This window comes from Agaricus bisporus (assembly GCF_000300575.1).
Source record: "Agaricus bisporus var. bisporus H97 unplaced genomic scaffold AGABI2scaffold_13, whole genome shotgun sequence".
In the NCBI taxonomy this organism is placed as follows: Eukaryota; Fungi; Basidiomycota; class Agaricomycetes; order Agaricales; family Agaricaceae; genus Agaricus; species Agaricus bisporus.
This window is the reverse complement of record NW_006267348.1, coordinates 1025547-1041516: the sequence shown is the minus strand read 5'-3', so window position 1 is coordinate 1041516 and position 15970 is coordinate 1025547. Positions and strand designations below refer to the sequence as shown.

At 37.7% G+C, this 15970-nt stretch overlaps 1 protein-coding gene across 1 annotated transcript; it reads right to left on the bottom strand.

Annotated features, from left to right (window-relative positions):
* Nucleotides 1-3832: 3832 nt before the first annotated feature.
* Nucleotides 3833-4566, bottom strand: AGABI2DRAFT_122550 (hypothetical protein; the record flags this gene model as incomplete). The annotated part of the gene is made up of 2 exons (XM_006456600.1): nucleotides 3833-4300; nucleotides 4333-4566. The coding sequence occupies 2 exons, from the start codon at nucleotides 4564-4566 to the stop codon at nucleotides 3833-3835; spliced, it is 702 nt and encodes a 233-aa protein (XP_006456663.1).
* Nucleotides 4567-15970: the final 11404 nt, after the last annotated feature.

The window sequence follows — 15970 nt, the reverse complement described above, 5'->3', positions numbered from 1 at the left end:
TCTTTCTTAATCCTTCCAACAATAGACTTCCCTAAACCTGTTTTGGACTGTATTTGGCGAACAGAATAACCTTCTTGAAGTAAAGAGATGACGGAAGAGCGTTGAGTAGAAGAAGTAGGTTTCATGATGGTGGTTTAAGGTCAAGATGATGTTTGATCAACAAACAATGATGCAAATTAATATAAACAAAGTCATGTGACACTCTCAAATTTTCTCAGGATTTTTGCGGTTATTTCTGGGGCTCTAGAGCATGATTTCTAAAAGTTGAGTAGAGGGTCAAACAACTGTCCCAATGATTGATTATTTTGTTGATTTAATTTCTCGACCCTTTACTGCTCGAATTACGTCATCTTACATGCGTTTTGAAGAACACATGTAGGGGTATAAAATATATTAATTACATAATCATACACATAAAACTCATTGTGCTATGATGCAAATAGTGCAAAACCTCGAAACACTGGGACAGTTTTTTGAGCCACTGTATGTAAATGTAGAAGTTGTGTAGGTGATATTATTGAAACAGTTTAAATATAGCTATGTTATCCATCAATCTCTTCCACTCATCCAAAATTTTGGCTGGAAGCCTTTTAAGGAGCATATTGCAGAAAAGTCCAAAAGTGCAGCTTTGGCATTAGTGGAAATTAAGAACATTTTGTGAAGGCAATCTGCAAATAATATTGCATGCCCAGTGTTGAACTCCGTTCATGATTGCAGAGATAGCTAATCACATGACTCCATTAATTCACATTTAACTTATTTTCTCACATCTCGTTCTTTGGTTGTTACTTCCACAATTGAAGAATGTATGTCCATCTGTTTCTTATTCACATTCATATTCTAATATGTCTATAGTCATTTCTATTAGGTACACTAATACATGGTTGTTACTTCCACAATCGAAGAACTCATTTCTATTAGTTGAACAGGTTATGGGCCCCGTATAACAAATCAACTAAAGAAACATAGTTCTGATTGGAAGAAACAGCTCACTATACCCAGCGGGTTACCTCTCTCATCCTTGTTATTTATTCACTTTGGTCATTAGCTCATACGGGCGCATTCGCAGTTTTCCTAGGTGCATATATTCACCCTTTGACATTGGATCTTCACATTTTCCCGCATACACACGCCATGTCGTTTTATCAAGGCAATCCAGTGGTGAATACCAGCTCATACTCGTCGCTACTGAATACTCCGCACACAGTGGCAATGTCGTTCACGGACCCTGGGCCCCCTCACACTGGAATCATACTGAACGAAGTTCAAGTACCCCAAACGAGTATGCCACTTTTTAATAATAATATTCTTTGTTGCGAAAGCAGCGCATAATCTACGCTAGTAGTAAACCGACTTACATTTGGAGATAGCTTGAAAGTATAGCGAAGCGGTGTTTGAGAGTAAAGATATAGCTGGTTAGGCTAAGAGTGAGAGCGATTGGAAACTTAATATTATGTAGACTACAGTGTCTTTATATACTACAACGATATAGGGTTTAGGGTATAGCTAAAAGAACTCATGAAATCATAGTGCCCTGCGGGCATAGTCTACAAGAGGATAATGCATAGAAGCACAGTCATAATGTGTATAATACATGTATTTGAAACAGGAGTCATTCATATGTCATACCGAGTGTAAGACTCAAGGTATTCATTTCAACACTCCTCGTTGAATGAACTCATTGTAAAATCTTGTATAGTAATAGTTAAAAGTTAAAAGCCTATGGGTTAGTTTCGCAAGGGAAAACAGGAAAGAGATACTATCCTATTTCAAGCAAAAAACAAAAGCATAGAGCGGAAAAGAGAGAATTTTGCTTTTTCTAGGTTCTGAGTTAAAACATCAGCAGGATTCTTTGACCCACCAACCCAACCAAGATTGATTCGCTTCTGTTCTAAGAGCTCTCGGATATAATGGAAGCGGATGTCAATATGCTTCAATTGTTTCTCCTGGACTTCAGAAGTTGACCAAAATAGACTGCCCATATTGTCTCCATAGAGCATTGGTGTTTGTATCTCGAAACCAATCTCGGTTAAGAGTTGGGAGACCCAAACTACATCAGCAAAAAATCACACAACTTATGCAAACTTATGAAAAAGTTGACTTATGCTTGCCTTATAAAGACCAACTTAAGGCACATAAGTCTCCAAAATAGCATAAGTTCATAATTTTTCATAAGCCAGACAAGAAGTTTACACGTAAGTCACACATTAGTTCATAAGTTTATCATAAATTCATAAGTTGGATACAAAGAAAGCATAAGCACAGGACATTTCATAAGTCAGACCAAAGGTTAAATCCTAAGTCAGACAAAATTTCATAAGTTTATTATGAATTCATAAGGCTACTGACAAGTCAAACAGTATCTCATAAGTGAAACATAGGCTCATAAGTCAGATAACAAGGCAAGAATCATAGCATTATAAGAACATTATGCTGTATGTCAAGTTCTACTGCTCATAAAATTCCGGAAAAATCACGACAAATCTTAGAATATTAAAAGAACAAGAGTTTATATGTATGTTTTTATCGGAAAACATACCTGTTATGGAGATATCAAGATTTCATCATGGGGTGGGAGGGGGTCATTGTCAACTGCAGATAGACTCGTTGTAGAGCCTGCTCTGCTAACCGAAAAATTCTGGAAAAATCGTGACAAATTGTAGAATATTAAAAGAACATAAGTCCATATGCATGCCCCTGCCAGAAAACATACCAGTTATGGAAATACAGAAAACATAACAAGAATGCCATGTTTTCTACCGGTTACTGTGTCAATTTTGATGATTGAAGAGTGTAAGTATATGTTTTCAAGGTCTGGGAATTTGAATCTGTCATTACAATTATTATGTGATCAATATCTGAGGAGCTACAGCGCCAATTTGTGTTTATCATATGTTAAATGTGCCATATCTCAATGGGTATTTATCTAAGACCATATTCGGACTCCCCGACCTCGAAACTATAGGAATACACTTTTAGATCATTAAAATCCATGCAGACATGACCTGAAAATATCTCCTACCTATGATTTGAGGAACTTTGACTCGAAAATCCCAAGTCCAACAGTCATGTGACATCATGTGACATGTTGAACTTCTGTTTCGAGCACGACGTTGATCCTTCCTCATCATCACCATCCTTCCTCCCCTCCCCATCCTCTCCCTCCCCCTTTCTTGCCCTCCAGGCCTGTAACTTAGTAAGTAACATCCTTATCACCTTCCTAGCTCTCCCCCAGCTGATTCTCAGCTTAATTAGGACGCTTTTTTGCCTTTTTAGGCCGCATTTTTAGGGCTATTTTGGGAGGGTTTTGAGAGGAGATGTGAGGATGATATGTGGATGAGTTTTGGGGGGATCTCTAGTCTTTGGTGAGTGTTTTTTGACTCTTCATCTTCTTATACTCATTTGTGAATTTTAGAATCACATTTCTCATCATTTTCCCCCCATTTTCCATTTCTACTCCCCTGGCTGCTGTCATATCCCTCTTGTCCGCTTTTTTCAGGGTCTATTTCCTCTTTAGGAAGTCTGTATTATACATGATGTATTGTATTTACTATATGAATATAATTCTTTGTTCTTTATGCATTATGATGTTCCTTGTGATTGAGCTTATACTCTCTTACATCTTCTTACTGTCTTAAGTACTTACTTATGCAACTTAAGATAAATCCTCATGACTTATGATAATCTTGAATCTTAAGACCATATTGTGACTTATGTATGTACTTATGGTTTACATAAGTATTGCATAAGTCAGAACCTCAGATGGTGATATGCCTTATGCAAAAATGACTTATACTGACTTATGATTTTTATAAGTTTGCATAAGTCAAATTTAAGTCACTTTACCTTTTCCTGATGCTTTGCTGGCTGCTAAATCCCTGTACCAGTCTCGATGAGCCTCATCTTGATAAGTCAAAATGGCTTGCTCTCCTTGTGGTTGACTGCGGATTGGGTGTGTCTCTAGGTTGATGAAGAAATCCATGAACTTCTGGACGAGCTGGGGCGGCCAGTGACATTTTGCCATGTGGGGGATGAGATTATTTCTGGCAATCAACATTTCGGAGAACGATAGATGTTGGTCCTGGATGATGTGTCCTTTCGGAACAGCAGATGTGTGGAACGGGAGGAGGATGAGGTTGGAGTCGGCCTTGGTGATGGTGAAGGTATCGGCTTCCAAGGTGACGGCGTGCGAGGCAGCTGCTTCACAGCCCTTAGGAGTGAAGTACCACAACTCAACATATTCATAGTTTCGTAGCCTTTGGAGCGCATGGTCGGAAGGATCAGGGATTCGGGAGGTGGACTGGTATATGTTTTCTTGAATCTCTGGAATACCTTTCTTTCTTTCTGCAGGGATCGCCAGATTAGGAGGGGCGCTGCTGGCCCAGGCGGGTTGTTGGGAGGCTGAGGTGGGGCAGCAGGTGGGCCGTTTTGTTGCACGGGGGGATTGCGCTGTCTCCATAGTGTTGTGAGCTGGGCAACTGCTTCTTGCTCTGTGAGGCCCATCGCCTGCGCGAGATTGAGCCTGAGTTGCTCGAATTGACCTTCCGCATAGTTGGGAGGGTCCATGTCTGCTTGGGGTTACGCTGGTTGTGAGGTGAGCTCTCTTAATGAAAGGAGTGTTGCTTCTGAATAAGAAAAATGTGTTTATTCTTCGAAAAAAGAGACGGCAGGCTGTTGAGCTGCTGTATGTTGTAGGAGTCTGAAGGTAAGAGGGCGTTACCTTCGTGACTTGTGATGCAGCTCACAAAGATCATGCTCTGCTGCTGCCCTTTGTTTTACTTGTGTTGGTGGCAGACCTTCACTCTTGATATCTCCATAATGGGTATGTTTTTGACAAAAACATACATATAGACTTATGTTTCTTTAATATTCTAAGATTTGTCGTGATTTTTCCGGAATTTTACGAGTGGTAGAACAAGACATACAGCATAATGTTCTTATAATGCTATGATTCTTGCCTTGTTATCTGACTTATGAGCTTATGTTTCACTTATGAGATACTGTTTGAATTGTCAGTAGCCTTATGAATCCATAATAAACTTATGAAATTGTGGTTTAACCTTTGGTCTGACTTATGAAATGTCCTGTACTTATGCTATTTTTGTATAACTTGTTATCCAACTTATGAATTTATGATAAACTTATGAACTAATGTGTGACTTATGTGTAAACTTCTTGTCTGGCTTATGAAAAATTATGAACTTATGCTATTTTTGAGACTTATGTGCCTTAAGTTGGTCTTTATAAGGCAAGCATAAGGCAACTTTTCATAAGTTTGCATAAGTTGTGTGACTTTTTGCTGATGATATAGAGGTTGTGCCTGCTTTTAAATTCAGAAAGTTCAGTTTCATTTCACTTTTACTTCATCGTGTTTTCCATTATGCTTTTACTTTACAACAGACATTTACATTACACAACCTCTATATTCAAATAATACACATGTATTATGTAAACATTATGCAAATGTTACCGTAATTTTAATTTACATAGTACATATGTAATATGTTTTACATATTCAAACTTTATGCAAATATAAGTCTTAAATTGAGCTTTATTGAATTTTTAATTTACATGTGTTTTAAATAGTACACATGTATTATTGAAATAATATTTACGGTAATATTTGCATAAAGTTTGCATAATACATGTGTACTATTCAAATATAAAGGTTGTGTTAGTTATATTCATGTGGACATGAACGTTGAAGGGGATGTATTGTTTTGAACTCATCATTGCTATCATTAGTATACTTGACATATCATAAATATGACGTATAGCCTTCATTTCTATCTCTTACCCCCTGATCATATCTGACACCTCTGACTCACTCTGACTCGTAGTACTTGTTTCATCTATAGTTAGCTCTTTCCCTTTACGTATATAAACCTAGACCAACGCAGTGTATTACCTTATGCTTTATCAATTGTATCATCCCTTCCTCTTCTCTTATTCTCTTGATTGCAACCTGAGACATACATAGTCTAAGGAACAGCTATGTTTACTAAGACTCCGTTATTTATATCTTAGCTTGCTCATCCTTTTTTATTGTAGTTACTAAGCCTTTGAGTCATACCACCCCTGTTTAGGAGTAGCTTTCATGAGATTATGTAATCCGCTGATTAATGGTTACTCTTTCTGGGCAATCTTTCACTAGATGCTGATTCTTGCCAATAGCTCCTAGCTCTCTTTCATATTTTAGTTATGATTGTAGCTACACTTTGGGTATAACCAAAAAGGAAACTCAATTTGATGGCACTTCACATATTTAGTCCAGATTTGGGACTTCCTATTCACAACATAGGGTACATAAGCAGACTGTCATAGTGACTAAGTTCCTTTACCTTGCCATGTCCGCAAATATGAATTTAATAGTACTCATGTGTTGTAGCTACACATTGTATTTGCTTCCACAACCTCTATATTTGAATAGTATGATTTATTGTTATGACCTTAAGGTGAAACTCAGGTTGCAATGAAGGCAAAGACTTGAGGGCAAGTAAGGGGAAAAGCAAGTTGGTAAAGCGTAGGGAAATACAAAGAGTATCTATGCTTACTTATACTAAGACTATCTACCTGAGGTAACTAACTATAGAACGGGCTGAGTAACTATGACTGAGATAGATGAGTAATCAGTGAGAAGGAAAGTATAAACTAGGAAGGAGGATGATCAATCATGAGAATAGAAGATTGATCATGAGAACGTAAAGATATAACAGGTAACATCAAAGATCAATCATGGGAACATGAAGAATGATCCTGAGAAGGAAAAGATAAACAAGCACAACCTTTATATTTGAATAGTACACATGTATTATGCAAACTTTATGCAAACTTTACCGTAAATATTATTTCAATAATACATGTGTACTATTTAAAACATATGTAAATTAAAAATGCAATAAAGCTCAATTTGAGACTTTTCTTTGCATAAAGTTTAGATATGTTTTACATATTACACATGTACTATGTAAATTAAATTTACAGTAACATTTGCATAATGTTTACATAATACATGTGTATTATTTAAATGTAGAGGTTGTGAAGGTAAGGTCAAAGAGAAAGTGACATGGTAATGAATGATGGGAGAAACGTAGGCGGAAAAGAGTATATCCAGGGATGTGGAAATGAGTACACATAATGACGTCCTTCCTATAGGTTGTAAAATTGTAACATTACCCCCTTTTCAGATTTTGCGTCCACACAAAATAAGATAGATTTGACGAGGATAAGAATGGTCAACAACTTCATCGTCAACAATTTGGGGACAGTGAACTCCGCAAACTCGTTCGACAATTCCATAACCCATTCTACCAAGATGTTGTTTGGCAAGGATCTTGACCTGTGGAAACTCCCATTTGTGTGCAATCATCAAGATTACCATCCAGTTGTTATTGGAAAAGAAAGAATAGTTGCCACATCGCATATTGTAGAAGATGCGGATAAATTTTCGAAAATCAGAGGAGTCTATATCTTGGTTGATGTAGTGGTTGTTTGGTGTACACTGTTTGGATAGAGGATGGTGGGGTTTGTCATGGCCAGTGAGTTTTCGGCGCCAATAGACAGATTTGTGAGTGAAGAAGTAGGAATGGATGTGGAACTTGACTCCATTGTCAGTCATGAATACAATGTCTACTCCTTGGATAATGAGTTCATCTGAAACAGGGGTAAAAGATTCGGTGATGGCTTGCATATTGTAGTTGATGGAGGGATGAAAGATTTGGAGCGTTTTAGGTCAATTTTATAACTGTCCATTTGGAAGTTTTGTTATATATTCTGAGAGTGGTTCTTCTGCATTTTCCAGAGATGAATGTGGTATCCAGGAATCATCTTCGTTTTCATAACCCTTCCAGTGAACTAAAAATTGTATTTCTCGGCCTTTCCGTTGGTGTCCTCAGATTTCTTCATATTCTTCTTCTTCATTGATGATGTCGGGTGGAGGTGGAGTAGGTTTCTTTTGACTGTCAAACTCTGGGTCTCGGACTGTCATTAGGAGCTATGTGTGGAAGACATTGTGTATCGCCCAAGTATCAGGTAACTTCAGTTTGTAAGATCGATCGCCAAATTGTTTCAATATCTCGAAAGGTCCATATCGTTTGTGATCTAGTTTCTGAGTCGGACAATTGGAATGAATGTTTGTCGTTTCTAACCAAACTTTATCTCCTTCGGCAAAGGGTTCCTTGTGGTGTTTGTTGTTTCCTCTTTCTCTCATCATTTCGTTATTTGCTTCCATCACAGCTTTAGCTTCTTCTCGAACGTTCTCTAATTCTTCAATCAAGGAGGTGGCGGTGGGGTTCGTTGTTTCAACCATGATATCTCCTTTCTATGGGTGAAGTCCGTAATTCAGGTAGAATGGGGTTTGTCCGGTGGCAGCGTGGGTTTTGTCGTTGTAATGGAATTCTGCCATAGGGAGCCATCTCGTCCAATCGTCTTGTCAATAATTGATGAATGCTCAAAGGTAGGTTTCAATTTCCTGATTCATCCGCTCTGTTTGACCATCTGTTTGTGGGTGATAGGCAGTAGAAAGGTTCCATTCAATGCCTAGAGCTTTGCATAGGTATTCCATAAACTTTGATGCAAACTGTGGTCCTCTGTCACTGATAATCTGTTTCGGAATTCTGTGATGTCGCCAGACTTTTTCCTTATAGATTTCTGCAAGATCCATGGACATGAGTGACGTGGTAGTGGGAACAAGGTGGATCATTTTGGAGAATCTGTCAACGATAACAATAATAGCATCCTTCTCCTTTGACTTCCGTAGTGGTCCGATCATGTCTATAGATATCTCTTCCCAAGGTTTGTCAGGGATAGGTAATGGGTTAAGTGGAATGTGATCAGGTCGTTGAATCATTTTATTCTTCTGGCACATGTCGCATCCTCTGACATATCTTCTGATATCCGTTTCGATTGTTAAAGAGGCAGGAATGTAATAGATGGTGTAGCTATTGAATAGCAACACCACTAACACAATAGCTGCTGCTCGTAATGCAAGTTCGTGGGGAGATAATGCAATGTAAAGGTTTTATGTGTGCAAGAAGGACGATCAATGGACAAGGGAAGGGGCTGAACTCTCTAGCTAGTAGTTGTGAAACCACCGGCCAACTTCTGGAACTTTAGCTACGTGCGTTCGCAGCACTAAGTGCCAACCAATAGTGTTCAGAAAAGAGCTGCAATGGCTAAACCCGCCCGTAAAGCTACCGACTTATACCTCTCCTGGATATAAGCTGCGATGTCAACCCAGCTAGTCTCTTAAAGTATCTTACTACTGGCAACTTAGTGAATTCGAAAAGCTAACACTTTGATTCGACTAACTGTTTAGCTGAGGTCAAGGCCCCTTAGAATGTTCTCAAGCTAGTTTATTCTGACTACACTCTGTTAATTGTTACTTTAATTTCACAATCCTCAGAGCGAAGCATCAGCAAGAGGTTCCTAGAAGGTTCCTTGCCTCTCTGCGCTCGCCTGGGGGTTTATATAGCTTTAGCTACGAGACGTTACAAAAGGAAATATGTACTAAAGGAAATGTTAAGTCCATGTGATAACGAAGCTACAGATCTACTGTCCAATAAAAAGAGAAATCTATGTCATATGATTTAACTGAGTCGTCATAGAGCATATGGTACTCTATCAGCAGGAGCTACAGGCAAAGACTAACTCAACAGTTCATGTTAAGCGATCTTGAGTTCCTAGCTGCGCTACCTAGGCTGAATGTTGTGCTGATCTATTCTTAGCTGCCACACGGCAACGTTTAGCTACTATTTCCGATTGACCTTTTATGGAAGCAGGTCCATGTGCTGAATGCCCAGAGTCGGAGCTAGGGTTTATTATCCCCATAGAATGTCGGATTTACGGAGCTACCTCTGATCTTCATCGGATCAAAGTGCAATCAAGCTGGATTCTCCATTGGGAGTATAGGATCCACATGTTAGCCGCACTCGCTAAGATTACATGTCATTCCACGACTGGCCAAGGCTTAGCTTGGTCTATATGCAGAGGCTCATTATAGCTAGACATATGTTCGTCCTAGCTAGAGGCTGTAGTTTCCCTACATCAGCAAAATGTCCAAATCTTATATGGACTTTTTTAGTCTTATTCATGTCATACCTTAGTTTGAACTTATTTTGTGAGCACTTGAAGGCAGAGTTGACAGCTAAGTTAAAGAAAAGGTGATAAGTTGCAATAATAACACACAAAGCAAAAAAGTCTTGGGAAGTATTATGTCCTTTTCATCAAGTCATTGTAAGTTCTGTTCTACTGCTCATAAAATTCCGGAAAAATCCCAACAAATCTTAGAATATTAAAAAAACATAAGTTTATATGTAATGTTTTTTCAGAAACATACCCGTTATGGAGATATCAAGATTCCACATGGGGGGGGGGGAGTTATTGTCAACTGCAGATAGACTCGTTGTAGAGCCTGCTCTGCTAACCGAGGAATTCTGGAAAAATCATGACAAATCGTAAAATATTAAAAGAACATATGTTTATATGTATGCTTTTGTCGGAAAACATACCCAGTTATGGAGATACAGAAAAACATGACAAGAATGTCATGTTTATAAATGGTTCCTGCGCCGATTTTCATGTTTTTAAGATTGTAAATATTTGTATTCAAGGTCCAGGAATTTGAATCTGGTTTTAGATTTATTATCCGATCAATATTTGAGGAGCTATAGCGCAATTTTGTGTTTATCATATGTTAGATGTACCATATCTCGATAGGCTTTCATCCAAAAAAGAATCTAATTGGATATTCGAACTTCCCAACCTCAAAACTATAGGAATACACTTTTAGATCATTAAATTCCATGCAGAAATGACCCGAAAATATCTCCTACCTATGATTTGAGGAACTTTGACTCGAAAATTACACGTCCAGCAGTCAGATGATGTCATGTGACATGTCAAACTTCTGTTTCGAGCACAACATTGATTCTTCTTCATCACCACCATCATTTTTCCCCTCCCCATCCTCTCCCTCTCCCTTTCTTGCCCTCCAGGCCTGTAATATGGTAAGTAACATCCTCTTCACCTTCCTACCTCTCCCCCAGCTGATTCTAAACTGGTTTAGGACACTTTTTTGCCTATTTTGGACGCTTTTTTGGGGAATTTTGGAGGCTTATTTGAGGGGATACTTGGGGGGATGTTTGAGGGGATACTTGGGGGGATATTTGAGGGGATATTTGGAAGGACTTTGGGGATTCTTTGGTCACTGGTGAGTGCTCTCTATCTCTGTATGTTTTCATACTCATTTGTTACTTGTAGGATATTTCTTTTCTCATCATCACTCCCTCATCATCCAATCTCATCCTTTTGTGTAGATTATATACAATGTATTGTATTTGTTATGCTAATATAATGACTTTCTCTATAACTTATTCACTCTTAAGCCTCTTATAATTGACTTTATGACTTTGGCTTGCCTTATTTTTCCTTATCTGCCTTAATCATATGCTTTTGTGACTTGAGTATGACTTATCCTTTTTTTTTAACAATGAAATTACTTGATTGAACATCTACACCTTGGCCTCAAAGTCAGAATAAGTTTTAGAAGGAGAAAAAAAGTCTGTTTTAAAACCTGTGAGTAAATTTTTCCTTATTTTGAACTTTTTTTCATGTTTAAGTTATTTAAGTTGAACAAAAGTTGGATTAACGTTTTCCTGATGTAATGGTACAGTTTTCCCATATAGGAGCCGGTGATCCCTCATGTAGACCTACAATGAACAGTATACTTTGCTGAGTGACAAGTAAGGGTTATAGGATGATGTAGCTAAGCCTATGTATAATGAACTATAATTCATAGCTAAGGCATATTCCAAGTGTAAAACGGCTTGGGCTGTAACACCGGTTAATCTTGTTATTAGTTAAATTTATATATACACTTTATATTGTTTTATCTCCCCACAAACTCACATTTCGAGTCACAGTATTGGAAGCTTGGTGTGGTTATTTCATAGCTACACTTTGTATTTCATTTCTGCTTCTACAGCATAGGGAAATACAGAGAGTATCTATGCTTACTTATACTAAGACTATCTACCCAAGGTAACTAACTATAGAATGGGCTGAGTAAGTATGGCCGAGGTAGATGAGTAATCACTGAGAAGGAAAGTACAAACTAGGAAGGAAGATGATCAATCATGGGAACGTGAAAATTGATTATGAGAAAGAAAAGGTAAACAAGGAAAGATTAAAGACAGTGTGACATGGGAATGAATGATGGGAGAAGTATAAGCGGGAAAAAGTATATCCAAGGGTTTGGAAATGAGCAAGCATAATGATGTTCCTCCTATAAGTCAGTAAATTTGTAACAATTGTAATTACAAATGAAGTAATTACCATGAGAAATATAACTGTAGATGTCACAGTTCATAACAGGGATGCTACAAAGCCGGTGACACATTACTTATGGGCCTGACCATGTACTGAATGCAGACTATTGGACTATGTACTGGGATACAAGCAAGACATATCTGGACATACTTGTGTGTGTTGAAGGGGATGTGGGTTTTGTGCCACTGATCCCTCGCTTGGACTTGCATCACAACTTTTTCTTCACTGTTGACCTGAGCGACAGTCGGCATGTATTTACAGTGAAGAAGATCAAGTTGGGATTTGACTGCAAAGGGTGCATGATGTGGATAGGCTGTACAGGGCCTAAAGAGGACTTGTGGCTGGCATTTGTGCTGCAAGAGTATGTGGAAGTGGTAGCTGAGGGGGCAGCCACAACCTCAATATTTGAATAATACATATGTATTATGAAAACATTATGCAAACATTACCATAAATAAAATTTACATAATACATGTGCATTATGTAAAACATATCTAAACTTTATGCAAACAAAATGTATGAAATCAACATTATTGAATATAATTTTTGCATATGTTTTACATAGTACACATGTATTATGTAAATTTTATATACGGTAATGTTTGCATAATGTTTTCATAATACATATGTATTATTCAAATATTGAGGTTGTGAGCTGGAGAAATGGATGAGCAACCACCTAACTTGAACCCTTCAAAAGTATCATCTTCTCTTACACAAGTACAGCAATGGCAAGTCCAAATGTTCCTAAGTACTTTTACTATCGGGGTTTCACTGTCACTGATCCATATCCTGACATGACAAATGACATGGAGTACAGGAGTGCCACAAATATCATAGGGACTTTTTTATACAAGGGATGGGAGTTGGATCTGGGTGTGGGAATGTCAAGTATGACTAAACAAATACTATATACAGTATGTAAATGAAATTTACATAATACATGTGGACTATGTAAAACTTATACAAAAAATATATTTAATAATGTTGATTTTATAGATTTTGTTTGCTTAAGGTTTGCACAATGCACATGTATTATGTAAATTTCATTTATAATAATATTTGCATAATATTTTCATAGTATATATGTATTAATCAAATATCAAGGTTGTGTACTGCTCTCCATTCCTACCATGACTAGCATTCAAGTCAACCCTCTTGTCCTTTCCCTTAATGTCCTGGGAGTGCCGGAAATGAATGAAGGCAATGTTATCCCAGTTGTCCAGGTTTTTGAAGAATTTATTTGGCAAAATAACTTTTGATACAACATTGATCAAGTTGATATACTCAAGAGACCATTCAAATGGCAGCATGAGACATTGTGCACAAAAATACTTACAGCAATACAACCCAATCAATATGTTTCCATTGATCATAATGGTTATTCAGGCCCTGGATCTTTATTACTCGGACAGTTTGTAAAGGATATTATATCCTTTTTGAACAATCCCTAGGATAACTCACATTTGCAAGTCGTTGCCACCCTCCACTTCCAGCCTCAAAATTGACCTACACTACTCCAGTTGTTTCATCTTGTTGTGTCTATTTCATGCAACAACCCTGATTATGATTTTGCTTGGGAAAATTGCTTCTGGGTATCCTGGGCGTTACTGCATTATCTTCAACAACTCAAAAATTGTCAAATACATGGTGTAACTGCAGGTTATACAGCGCAAATGGGAAGATACCATGGAATACCAACAAGTTCAGTCACAGTGAAATCGCTTGAGGCTATTCACACTTGTATGGAGGCCACCAGGAGCACTAATGAGTTTTGAGTTTTCCATCCATTTGACACCTCACTATTATATCTTTTTTATATATTACTCACTGTTTCATGTCTGAGACCAATGTGTAACCTTGAGGATTGTCATGAGCTGATTGCTGTTTAGTGTGATACGACATAGCAATTGCAATGCTCTACTCCCAACATATAAAAACTGCTCTTTATCTATGCAAATGAACTATCCAGTGAACCCAATCCCAGTCTCAGCTATTCTTGAATGCTTCCATTGTATCTCTTGCTTTGTCAGCAGCTTTTCCAAAATCCATAATCATAATGTTGTTGATTTTGCAACATATCACAACCTCTTTGACACCAAACTCCATCACTTTACCCACCAATTTCAGCAGTGCTCAGGCCTTTGCAGTCTATGGGACTGCTCAAAGTAGAACCAGTGACCCGGGTGCCGACATTGACTTGTGAGGTTGAGGCTGAATTTTCAGCAGGAGTCAAGGTACATTTACTGTTATCAGAGTCACCAGAGTTGGAACTCATGTCTGAGTTCCTAGATTTTTTCTGCTCTTGACAAGACAACCATAGACTGGAGGGTAGTGCACCTCAATTGCAACCATGACCACTCCTCCACATGCTACCATTATCAATACCATCTCAGCTCCTACTATGCATGCCCCCATAAGGCCTATGGCCGTTACTGAAGGCAAATTTATCTACCATAGTGACAAGGCCTACAAAAGCTATCATTTCCATCACTGATGGACCCATAAATACTGTCAATCTCAACATGGAAACATTTGGTGAACATATTGACAATACCAGCACTAGCATCCTGAGCTGGCAAGGCTGAAGAAGGTGGCTGATAAGCTCCTGAACTGACACATTGATTCCCCAAAGCACCAGCAAAACTAAAAATACTTATTTATACTTTCTTTGTCTTGGCAAAAAGTTGACTTAAAATTGACTTATCAACATAACAAAAAAGTCTGATAAGTACAGTAAGGGTTAAAAAGGAATTATGCATAACCTATGTACACAAAAAGACAACTTGCAAAAATTAAGGCTATATCAAGTTGACATTCACTCAAACAGTGAGCAACTTTGGCAATTTACCAGAGATTGGCTTTTATCAGAACTTTTTAGATTACCTTTTCCAGTCTTAACATATAAGTTCACCATAAAACATGTTTGGAAGGACACTATGTTGTATGTCCTGTGTAAGTGCTCATAAAATTCCGAAAAAATCATGACAAATCTTAGAATATTAAAAAAAACATAAGTCTATATGTATGTTTTTGTTGAAAACATACCCATTATGGAGATATCTAAGATTCCATCATGGGGTAGGGGGGTCATTGTCAACTGCAGATAGACTCGTCATAGAGCCTGCTCTACCAACCGGAAAATTCTGGATAAATCACGACAAATCATAGAATATTAAAAGAACATAAGTTTATATGTATGTCATTGTCAGAAAACATACCAGTTATGGATCTATAGAAAAATATGACAAGAATGTCATGTTTTATAGTTCCTGTACTGACTTTGATGTTTGAAAAGTGTAGATATATGTATTCAAGGTCCAGGAAGCCGAATCTGATTTTAGATTTATTATCTGATCAGAATTAGAGGAGCTACAGCGCAAATTTGTGTTTATAATACGTTAAATGTGCAATATCTCAATAGGCTTTCATCCAACAAATAATCGGACTACATATTCAGACTCCCTGACCTTGAAACTATAGGATTACACTTTTAGATTATTAATTTCCATGCAGAAATGACCCAAAAATATCTCCTACCTATGATTTGAGGAACATTGCTTCAAAAATCCCAAGTACAGACATCATGTGATGGTCATGTGACATGTTGAACTTCTGTTTCGAGCATGACCGTTGATCCTTC